The sequence below is a fragment of the Citrus sinensis genome, chromosome 3 (genome assembly GCF_022201045.2).
Source record: "Citrus sinensis cultivar Valencia sweet orange chromosome 3, DVS_A1.0, whole genome shotgun sequence".
NCBI classification, from domain to species: domain Eukaryota; kingdom Viridiplantae; phylum Streptophyta; class Magnoliopsida; order Sapindales; family Rutaceae; genus Citrus; species Citrus sinensis.
In genome coordinates this window covers 8,095,959-8,108,163 of record NC_068558.1, presented here as the reverse complement: position 1 = coordinate 8,108,163, position 12,205 = coordinate 8,095,959, and the positions used below count along the sequence as shown (strand labels likewise).

The 12,205-nt window shown below is 33.9% G+C and overlaps 1 protein-coding gene across 1 annotated transcript; it reads right to left on the bottom strand.

Annotated features, from left to right (window-relative positions):
* Positions 1-2,341: 2,341 nt before the first annotated feature.
* On the bottom strand, positions 2,342-9,032 carry LOC102622666 (histone deacetylase 5). The gene is made up of 14 exons (XM_006477598.4): positions 8,717-9,032; positions 8,421-8,622; positions 7,545-7,691; positions 7,274-7,386; positions 6,713-6,924; positions 5,620-5,684; positions 5,268-5,438; positions 5,051-5,134; positions 4,443-4,548; positions 4,241-4,359; positions 3,432-3,625; positions 3,104-3,233; positions 2,937-3,001; positions 2,342-2,815 (listed from the first exon to the last, which is right to left on the bottom strand). The coding sequence occupies exons 1-14, from the start codon at positions 8,881-8,883 to the stop codon at positions 2,650-2,652; spliced, it is 1,941 nt and encodes a 646-aa protein (XP_006477661.2). The 5' UTR covers positions 8,884-9,032; the 3' UTR covers positions 2,342-2,649.
* Between the last annotated feature and the right edge of the window lie 3,173 nt (positions 9,033-12,205).

The following is a 12,205-nucleotide window of genomic DNA, read 5'->3' as shown; positions in this document are numbered from 1 at the left end:
TTTAAAAATAAATTTAAATAAATATAATTAGTTATAGTGGTAAATATGAAAATTTAATTTTGTTGTTTGTTTCTCTTATTTCCTCTCCCTTCCTCTCTTTTTCTTTCCTCTCTCCCTCCCCATTTCTTGCAACTGAAGAACACCACTCGAGACATTGGTGGTTATGATTGATGCTTAGACGATAATAAATTATTGTATTTAATATAACTTAGACGATATCAATGCCAATAAAAGCGATGAGAGGAACAAATTAGTAGCCTTCAAATAATGGTTCAAGTGAAAGTGCTTAGCTCGGCAGCAACGCCAATAATAAGAAACTAAAAAGTGAAACTGCGGTTATGAATTTATTAATACAAATTAGCAAATTACAGTAAACTGTTTATAATTAAATACTCGATAAATTAAGAAGCTCTATTATATAAAAATTTTATACTACAATCATGAATTAGTAATTAGGAAACTACTGTTCCTGTTTCCTAATCCCATGCAGGAAAGGATTAACGAATCCCTCTCAGGTGTAGGAAATTATTTTTCCCTTTACGGAACAGGGAACTATCCTCTATAAGTACTACTAGCTACCATCATATTCTCCAAGTTAGAAATTGCACAACAGTAGCATTGGCAATGGCGCCAAGTTCAAACAGACGTGAATTTGAGTCAGTCCTGTACGGCATCACTCCTGAAAATTGGAATATATTAATGATAGGAATATATTAAGTAAGAGAGAGAAAAATGAGTAATAATTTATCATCATTGGAGATCCGCTGCATTGGTATGTTAGTTTGGCCAGTGATATGTTACGTTGAACGTAACATACACACACTCACAGCAACAGTGTTAATAGTGGGATCCGTTATTGTTATTGTGAGTGTGTGCATGTTACGTTCAACGTAACATAGGGTGATCCTGTTAGTTTTTAAAACTAAAAAATATCATGATTGATTAGTTTTAATCTTAATAGTTAAAATATTGTGTAAAAGTATGTCTATTGAACCTATCCCCACTTAACTTTTTACTATGATTCAAAACAAAGTAGTAATTAAATCTAATTGGTCAAAATAATGGGTGTCAATATTAGTTGGCAGTTTCTAACTTTTAATCAATCAAACTGTTAACGTTAAATATATCCCTGAAATTTTAGTTATGCAACCCAAAAGAATGGTGAATTGGAATATTAAAAATTATTCAATTTTAAAACAAAACTCAATGCGAATCTAAGACGGATTTAAAGCAATAACAAATAAATCAATCAAGTACCATAAAAAGACTAAGGGAAGAGAAAACAAACATAATGATTTTTACGGGTTCGATAATCCCCGCCTACGTCCACGCCTCCAAGCTCACCGGGCTTGAGGATTTCACTAAGTAAGCCTCCAAGGCTTCAAATGCTTACAATTGACTTCTAAGGTGTCAATAGACCTTCACAACAAGAGATTATCTCCAGTCTCTTAACCCAAGTGTATCCTAACACTTACAATCTTTTAACTTGATTTTACAAAAAGGATTACAAATGAATATCTCACACACAATATATTTGATCACAAGTGAAAGTTCAATGTGTGAATGAATGAGATGAATACAAGGATTTAAAGCTTAATGAAAGTTGTATTCTCAATATTTTGCTCAATGATGATCGTTGGAAATCTCCTTGTTTGAATTGGATTAAGCTTATTTATAGTTGAAGCTGAAAAACTAGCCGTTATTGATTGTCTGCCCATAAACGGATCGCCGTTAACTGTAAACGGTTCACCGTTTATTCTAGTCAAAGTTACCGTTGAGCTGAATTTCAAATAAACGGTTAACCGTTTGTCACTATCGGTTCACCGTTAATTTCCAGAGACCTGCAAAATAAATTTGGCTTAACCATTCTCACTAAACGATTCAAGGTTAACAATCTGGAAATAATCGGTTCACCGTTTTCACTAAACGGTTCATCGTTATTTTCCAGAATCATCATTTTAACAATACTTTGCAAAATATACTTTTTGAAAATTATCGATTAGACGTTTTCAGTAAACAGTTAGCCATTTGCTACAGTAAAATTATTTTCTAAAATTATAATTTTACCCCAAAACTTTTTATAATTATACTATAACCCAAATTGTCATAAAACTTTACAAATAAATTCATTTCCAGAGTTTCAAAACTTTTTCAATTTAAACCATTAATTGAAAACAACCAATTTCATAAAATCATTTTTCTATTAAGTATAAAACTTTTATATTATGAAAATAATGATTTATTTAAAATAATTGGAACTTTTAAAAACTTAATCATTCTTAATCTTTTTTGTTATCATCAAAATCAACATTATAGATACATGTATGCTAACAATCCCCAATTAGAAATTAATGTTGCATAAGATGTCCCAATCCCACTACAAACGGCAAACATGTTCAAACATATCCAAGAAGAAACAAAGACAGATTGATTTACTTACAGAGGATAATAATTAGGATTCCAAAATAAATAAAATTCAAAATACACAATCACAGATATTGCCTATCACTGATTCACTATTTCAGTTTCACTTTTCTAAACAAGAGTGGAAACTTTTTTTTTCTTTTCTTTTTTCTTTTCTTTTTTCTTTTTTTTCACTCTGATGTGGCAGGGTTTTCACTTCATTTACAGCAAGCAAAGCAGTTGCAATCACAGTCGCTTAGTGGAAGCTTCGTGTATGTAAGCCTTGGCTTCCTCTTCCGAGAGCTGTTTCCCTTCTACCAGGCCTTTTATTAAGGTATTGGTATATGGCGGGGCAGGGGCACGCAAGGGGAACTCCCCTGATTTGAATTTTCCAACAGCTGAAAGTGAGCACCTGAATCAAAAATAGTAGATGATTGATCAGTAGAAAATTCTGAGTTAAACTACATGAGTGTCGAAAGTGATTTGGTGGAAGAAATACACATGTAAACAGAAATGTGCTTTCTTATGCTTACGTCATTGTCAGTATTGGGATACCATGCTCCTTCCCCAGGTAAACAACATTATGATACCAGCCATTCTGAATGAAAATTCAATGCAGCTTAATCAACAACAAAGGAAAAATAACTTAATGTATTTTGCAGGAAGATATTTAAGGAACAAAGCATTGCAGAAGCATTACCTTGAGAGCCTCCAAGGAAACAGCCTTCTTGTTTGCAACAGAGTTTAAATCATTCGTATCAAATAAAGGAGAACTCACGTCATCACTATAGACATTTTCCTGAAGTAAAACATCATTGAACTGTTCTAGCCTGTTTAGAAAAAGAAATATGAGTTCAGAAGATGATCAAAGCAAGTTTAAAACTCAACCTTCAATAGCCCAATGTTAAATTAGGAGATCATTGTCATTCATACTAAGATCAATAATTCATGTGGAGACACACCCTCAAAGAAAGGTAAAGAGGAACCAATTTGTGGGATGCAAAACATAAACAGAGGAAATGACATACGTAATTCTGTACAGACACAAGTAAGCTTTATGTCGACAGTCACATTCAGGGTTAAGAAAAGCAACCCCTCCAGGACCCCATGTGTGAGAGGAATCATGACCAAAGAATAAATGGTGAGGGAAAGTTTTCCACAAAATCTCTTTCGGTGGGTTCCTATCCTTTGAACCAGAACATGGCTTTTGCATACCTTCTACCTGAAAGTCAATATATAGCTATTAAAAGTATGCAAGAAATAGACAGCTTAGCAATAAATTTATATCATGGCCAAACAATGAACAACAATGAAGGGGATAATTAAAGACAATCAGACTCCAAGCAAATGATTGACAAGTATAAATCAACAGCAAATCTTCCTTCGTTGGAAGACAGTAACATGAAACCTTGACAGTCATTAAACTCGCTCTCATTAAGCCATATCTCCTCTTTGCTAACACAGACAAATTTTCATTAATATTTCCGCCCAATATTTGAACAATTTCTGGTAAAAGAAAGGGACTTTCCAGGCAAAGACATTATTTCATGAAAAACATATGAACATAAAGGCCAATTTCTAATTACTCTACCGGCTCTTTGTTCTTTTATTATTCATTCGTTTCATTTCTCTTTGTGCTCAGTCTTACAGGATGAAGCATTAGTAACTGATGTTGATAGAAGATTAAAATAAGAAAAGGAAAACACAATTACTAATTCAAATAGTTCAAGCTTATGGTAAAATTAATGAATTTCAGAGCATCATTAATCTCAATTTGAAATAATATCCCATAGCCTAATTTCAATACCGGGGATATCACTGTAATTTAATTTATTACCTGTCCACCTTCAATATAGCAGAGGAATCTTGATTTCCACATATTCGATCCAAAACTAGCATAAAAAACATCAACTTTTGAGAGTTCTGATCTCCATGGGGTAGCCATCCCCAGTTCAGCTGCATTCAATTTGGAGATAATCAAATGAACTTAAAAATAGAGAAGAATTTCAGACTTGAGCTATTCTGACTTGAATTACTACCGTGACCGTCATCAACTTTCAGCTTCGAAAGGGCAACCTGGAGAACTGCCTCAAGGGTTTCTACCTTCGTATCCTCATCTTCAGAATCAGAGCTTGAGATCATATGCTGAGATGCAAATCAACTATTTCAACATGGTAAACAGGTTGATTGGATAGTGTAATACCAAAATTCATTCATATTAAGAGCTACACAACAATTCCATTTTTTTCTTATTCCCTTCATTTCATAAAACACATTGTTTAAGCACCCTAAAAGATTGACTAGCCTTATGTACCATGCGTCTCTAGTAGATACATGATAGACGACAATTTTTTTTTTTTATAGGAAGCAAAGAAACTAGTATTAAGAAGAACAATAATTACAAAATGTGAACAAGGAGTCCTCAAAGAAAGAACCCCTCGAAAGATCAACATGATGGACAACAAGAAACGTATTCTTGTAACTAATAAATAATTTTTATCCCTCGAAAATTGAAGAACAGCTTAAAAAGGAACTTGCTAAATAAAATCAGCTGTTTTCATATAAATTTACCAACAACCTAAAATCTGACAAGAATGTGATAGTGACATGTAAGTACATTTGTAATGAAGAGAGGAGAAACCCTCACCGCAGGAGGAGCTTTTAAACTAGTTAACTTGGTTGGTAGTTCATCTGCTAGTGTTGGCCAGAAAGCACTTAATTTTTTACGAACCTGGAAGACATATAACAAATCCCTTAACCGAAACAACAAAACAAGCTATTCCTGATAAAGTAGGGTGGCCAAGAGTAAAATCATTATTTCCAAATGAATAGAACAAAGAAGATGGTAAGACATCATATTTTACCGCTTGTATCACACGCCATGTTGACTCAAATGGATAGGCCTCTGAAGATCCAGCAACAGGCTTGTCTTCCAGCAAAACATTCATGCATGCAAGGACTGAATTTGATATAGAGCCAAGATTGTAGCCTCCTTCCAATGCCAAAACAATCTTACCTTGAGCAAAATCCATCAACTGGAGAAAAAAGAAACACAGAATAGGGAATGTGATAAAATTTAGAAGTCAATCCATAAGACCAGCTTGCAAAAAAAGGGAAAAATAATCACCCAACATAATGCTGATATTAAACAATGAAAGTGTAACCATTTAAAAGCTCAAAAGAAGACTACGAATAAGATTTAAATAAAATGCTAACCTTTTTTAACATAACTGAGTATCCATATGGTGTGACACGGCAGCCTCCTAAAGGATCACCAGCGGCTGTTTCAAGCATCAAATTAAAAATATTTTAGTTGTAAAAAGTGATAGAAAACGAGCCACCAGAAGCACTCAGCATGTCACTCTAGAATAAAGAACTAACGTTATTTGATTATTAGAAATCTAATTATGGTAAATTTACAATGCAAACAGATTATAAAACTATCTTAAAGAGTAATCTGAAAGCGACAAATACATTCCATCAAAAAAAAAAAGCAATAATAATACCACGGTATTTCCACGTATTGAGAAAAGGATTAGATAAGCTTTCTGGATTTTGTTATTCTTTTAACTTCTCATTCATAAAAGCAAGATACAAACTTGGCAAATCATAAGCTTCGCAACTATTGTTGATTTTGATAGCAGGAGCTATTTTGAGAAGTCGAACTAAAGAAGATGAGAAAAGGTAGAACTAATATTAAGTGATAAATAAATAAATCCAATTAATAAAAGCCACAATAAAACATGCTTCACTGTCACAAGTAAAAAGAGGCAACTAGAAAATGGCTTCGGTCAAGGTCCAAGGGCAAGAAAGTTAACTACCCTTGCTAATAAATAATATTTTGAGATCTCTGCATCGTGACCACTAACTTCATAAATGTCTTATTGTTAACTAAATAAGGCCACCATTTTAAGGCTTTTATTGTCGTTGCTTGTTAACTAAACTAACATAAGACATCGACTAGATTTAACAAACTCACAACGACAACTCCCAAAGAGGGGAAAGCGAAAAAATGTCTGAGACCCCAAAGCTAAACATCTAGAAGTCGAGTTAGTTTATCTCATCAAGTGCATTAAGCATACCTGTATCATTAAAATCACCAATAAATTAATCATGAAAATTTTGTTCACCGACTAGGATACTGAATTTATCATGCAAAATATTTTTATACTAAAAATAAATTATCAGACCAATAGCCACCAAGATCAGGTTATTAAAATGCATTTGACCAATACAGAGATTTAAAACCAGGACTGATAATTGTAGTTCATTCTAATATAGCCCCATAAATTTAAATAAACTATCCAACCTGCATCGAATCCAGCAGATATTATGATTATGTCAGGTCCAAAATCCTTTGCAACAGGAAGTAAAATATGGTCCCAAACTGCCAGATAGTCTGCATCACCGCACCTCCCATTCTCCCAAGGGACATTAATGTTGTATCCCAAACCAGGTCCTTCACCAATCATAGTATAGAAACCATCATCATTGGCAGGATAAAAAGTTCCAAACTCATGCCTGCATTAAAGGGCAACTTCATATGGTCAACATATCTAGTTATCAAGTACCAAACATCTTATGGGACAGAACACATAAGAATTGGGACTAAACCCTTCTGAGCAGGCAATAAAAGGGGAAAAAAATTAAATAAACAACAAAAAGGGGATTGTTATGCTATCAGCAGAATTCTTGAGAAGAGCAAATAACTATAAATAAAATATTCTAGAAACAAATATATAAGGTGATTATAGAGATCTTGAAGCATGTCAAGAAATCTATTATGCAACTTTTAGCAATACAAAATCATATAAATATTCTGATAAAGATCAAGGAAGAGAATAGTTATGTGCTCAATGTTCATATGTACCTATGAACAGAGAAGAATAGGACACGGGGATCCTTCCAGAACATCTTTTGAGTACTGTTACCATGGTGAACATCCCAATCAACAATCAAAATTTTATTGATTCCCAGTTCTGGCTGTAATATACATGGCAATAAATGGGGGTGAGGCTACAAGTAACTAACTGATTGAGTGTTAAACTTTGAAAAGCATATCACTTGCTTTACATGCAGTGAATAATAGAACTCCATGGATGGTAAACTAGGGGAAAGAAAGAAAGAAAACTGGCTCTCACTCTTTCATTTAATAGGAAACTTGCAGCAACAGCCACATTGTTGTATAGACAAAATCCCATAGCTTCATCTGGTTCAGCATGATGACCAGGAGGTCTCACAATAGCAAAAGCAGAATTCAACTCCCCTTCGGCAACTCTCTCGGCGACCTATCGGAGATTTAAAAAAAAGGGAGAGAAGAAATATGAGCTCTAAAATTTCTAGTTTAGAAAAAATGTAACAGTTTTCCTCAGACCTGTATATTTTTTGACTTAATAGCAGAAAGAGCTTCATGCATACTGGATTGTTAGATTGCTGTTAAGTGGTAAGTTGAGTACCAAATTTAGATTTAAATAAAATACTTGAAATATATAAGGAAAGTAAGATGAAAAACATTTGGACATGTTAGTTGGAGATGACTTGACAACTTTCTAAGAAAGAATGGTTTCCAGAGCTTATCCATTCAGACACTTATTTTTCCCTACTAATTAAAATTTCGGCAAAATATCTGTCGAAGTCGGTGATATTCATATAGTCAAATTAACTTTAAAAATGAAATCCACTTGAAACTTGAAAGCCATCTAACAGTTTAGATAAATTTAGGTCTAATTAGATATAATTCACCTGAAAGAACTGTTAAGACATTTTACACTGTTTGAAAGAAGAGGAAATGTAAATCAACATTTTCAACAAACTTCTATAGCTATCATACCTAATGACCTTCAAATCGCTAGAAACTTTCAGAAAACTACACTAAGTTGCGTTACAATTTAACTAACACCTTGTGATAGATCAAATGATATACTAATACTTCGCGAATATGTTTACTATATGCTTAAGCAAATTTAGAAAAAAAATATATATATATCTGACATATGAGACTGTTATCTGAAAATTACCTCTATAACTGAACCGGCAGCAAGATAAGCAGCCTCCGATGATCCTTCATTTAAGTAAATTGAATTTAATTTTGACGCAATCCTATCTCTTCGGGAATCAAACTGCTTTGAGCTTATATTCTTAATCAAATTAACATGATTTTCCGTGTGCACAGACAGTAGATTTTTGTCTTTCGCTTCTTTGGAATTTAAAACGACACACCTATAAGCAACAATACGGCATTTAAAAGAAGAAAAAAAATCATATGAATTATATTAAAAAGAAGAAGAAGAAGAAGAAGAAGAAAATATATTACCGTCGAGGAATGCCAGCGGCTTGGAGCTTGTTCCAAATAGCTTTGATGCGGTTGGGGTTCTCGGGGTGATAATCACCGTCAGGTGTGTTATGTTTACACATTCTCTCATCGTACAGTAGGCCCACGCGTCGTTTTATGGTCCTGCCCTCACCTGATTTCACCTCCATACTGGCAGGCAGGCAGCCACACTAATTAGTAATTCTTAATTTTTTGAATGTATACGTCAACGTGAATACTGCAGAGAGAGGAGAGATCGCTCAAGTAAAGTGACGATCTGATGTACTTTGAGATAATGCTTCGAATTGAAATTCGAATTGAGTATAAAGGTTGTTGGCCCCCTTTAATTTGGGTATTTGGGAGGGAATATGCTTTTACTATGTCCAATCAAATAATTACACGTCAATTTAACATGAGAAATGCTACTACTTTTTGTTCCAAAATATTTAAATGGATTAATTAATTTTATAAAAATCTTTAATTTTTTAGGACAACCTCACTTTTTCCTCAGGTAACTTTACAAAACATTGTACTAAATTCCTAACATTTTTAAGCTCTTAATTCTTAATTATTAGATAAAAACTAAAAGAATTTTCATACTTCAATTGTCTAAATATCTTTTTTTTTTATTCTTTATATGATAGCATTACTTAAAAACTCTTCAAATGAGATTGCATTTATTATTGAAGAGCTGTATAAGTAAAAAAGTGTTTCAAAATACCCTTCAAATGATATCGTCCCCCTTTCTCTTCGAGAATCTCATTTGGAGAGGTTTTGAGAGCCTTTAATTTAGTATTATACTATTCTTTTATTTTCTCATTTTTGAAGAGAAAAGTGTGTTATTATTTTGGTGGAGAAAAGGGTTTGATTAAAATAATTATAAATTTATTTTTATTTAAAGGACCTTTTTGAATATGATTAATTTTCTCATTCTTTTATTTACCACGTAAGTAAACAAATAAGTATTTAAAAAGATAAATTGAAAGAGTCATTTGGTGTTATTCTAAGTTACGAGTGTTGTTGGATCAGCATTCAATGGGTATCGTATTATCCGTAGAAACTCTACGGTCATCGGGCGCAACTTGAATTAATGGTAGAAATGCACAAATTTCGATCCATAATATTTCAAAAGTTATTTCTTTCTTATTTTTTGAAATCTACTATATGGTAGATGATTTTAAAAAATAATTTTAAAAAAATTTATGAAACATTAAAATTAACTTTTAATTTTTTTAAAATTAATTTTTAAATAATTTATTTTAGGAAATATTTGGTAAATATTTTTTTGAGTGTTAAATTGTCAAACCATGAATAGATAAAAACCTGCAGTCGATTTTAAGTACCTAAAATAATAAGCTCTTTATTGGAGTCTTACTGATATTCGGGAATCAGCCAGCATCCTCGTCACCCTCGAAGAACAAATTAGTCCAACAACTCCTGTCGATCAAAGCCACCTGGGCAAAAACTCCAATCCGGATCAGGATAGTTCAGCATTCTCCAATACTGAGAATGTCTGCATCCGTCGATGAATCCGTTGACAAAAGCAGTGCCCTTTGCCTCTTTCCCCATTGCTGCTTCCCACTTTATCCTGTCGATAAAAGCCTTCATCTTCCTCAACTCTGCAATTTCTTACATCTTTTCGTTGTACTCATTCTTTTACAAACAAAACTGGACTCGTGACTAGCATCCTTCCGGGCATTCTTTATACTATTCCCATGTTCGAGAAATAGAAGGGTTATAACTTATAAGCTACTAAGGATAGTGCAAAACAAATAGAATGTGAAATTTATTCACCAGCAGAAGATCTTTTGAATACCATTACCGTGGTGAAACATCCCATCAACTATCAAAATTTTGTTTATCCCCAGTTCTGGCTGCAGTAGCTACATTGTTGAACAGACAAAATCCCATTGCTTCACCTTGTCCAGCGTGATGACCGGGGGGCCTCATTATAGCAAAAACAGAATCCAATTCTCCTTTTGCAACACTCTCTGCAAACTACTTGCACGGGAAAAAGAGGAGAAAATAAATGAAAAATCAATTCCAGTTAAAGCTTTTTATTCAGAATTAAGCACAGGTACACTCCAATCAATACATCCCATGACTTGATATAACACAGAGCTTCATTTATACAAGATTGTGAGACTGCTAATAGTGGTATGCAGTGTGCCAAATTTGGATTTTAAAAATGATCCCCAGGAAAAATATAGAACGAAGAAACTTTGGAAGTTTTAATTTTCTGACTAGAAAATTTTCTAAGAAAGAACTTTTAGCAGGTTTTATCCACTCTGAGCTTTGTTGCTTTCTTCTATTTCAAATATTCTGTTAAAATGTCTGGGGAAGTCATCCATTAATACTGATACAGTCAAATTAAACTTCGAAGGAAGTCTTCTGGAAATTCATATGAGCACTTGCCAGTTTAGATAAATTTATCTCTGGTAAATATGACGGACTTTGAAAATATGGTGTAAAAATTGCACTTAGTTTGAAGGGACAGGAAATGTCAATCAAGAAATTCGGTAACTATCCCTTGAACCAACAAAGTTCTATCCCCGGCACCCTGAAGGAAAGCAACAACGCATTATTCAAAAACGGTGCCGATATTCTTACAATACTTTGCACAAAACGGTGCGTTTTATACAAAGTATAAAACCCACTTTTTGCTGCAAAGTTTTAACACCAAACACACACACGTGAGGGGAACAAAACTCAGCGTCGCTCTCTCCCATCTCCTTTCTCCCTCACGAAACCTCACCAACCAGCTCAGATCTTTCTCTCTCATCCCCACACCAGTAACAATCTCATCTCCGTTCTCCCTTGTCGCGTAAATGATGAACAAAATGTGCTATAAATGAGGGAGACACATAAATTATAGCATAAGCTCAATGTTTAAGGGCTGTAATTTTTTTTAAATTCTTTTCAAATAATGGCAAATACAATTTATTCAACAGAGCAAAATAATTTGAGAGAGCAAACTACATTTTCCAGGTGCTTCATCAAACAATCAAATTACAACATGAAAGCTTGAAAAAAACATGATTCCCAAAGGCATCGGGTTTTGCATAATTTGATTCTAATTTACAACACTCAAGCATAAGACCACCACCATCCATAGGTAATTCAGCACAATGTTTTAAACGAGTTAAAGATTTCAATTAGAGCAATGAATTGAAATGGGTGAGAGAGAGATCTTATGGTTGCTGCGCGGCAAGAGAGGATAGAACTGGGACTATTAGCGGCGTGGAGACTGGAGAGAGAGACCCGAACTGTCTTGTGAGGGAGAAAGGAGGCCGTAGAGAGAGACCCGAGCTCTCTCGTAAGGAAGAAAGGAGGACGGAGAGAGAGAGATCGGAGCTATCTCATGAGGAAAAATGGAGACTTCTGCACGTGAGTTTTGTTGCTCCCCTTTCACGTGTGTGTGCGGTGATAAACTTTGCAGCAAAAAGTGACTTTTATACTTTGCACAAAACGAAGTGTTGTAAGAACATCATT

Bases quoted from the DNA above. Each gene is read 5' to 3' on its own strand.
- LOC102622666 (XM_006477598.4), bottom strand. From the start codon at position 8,883: ATGGAGGTGAAATCAGGTGAGGGCAGGACCATAAAACGACGCGTGGGC. The intron at 7,387-7,544 runs GTGAGAGCCAGT...TGTATATTACAG, and splicing joins GTTTCCTATTAAATGAAAGA to CCAGAACTGGGAATCAATAA. The intron at 5,135-5,267 runs GTAAAATATGAT...TATGTCTTCCAG, and splicing joins CATGGCGTGTGATACAAGCG to GTTCGTAAAAAATTAAGTGC.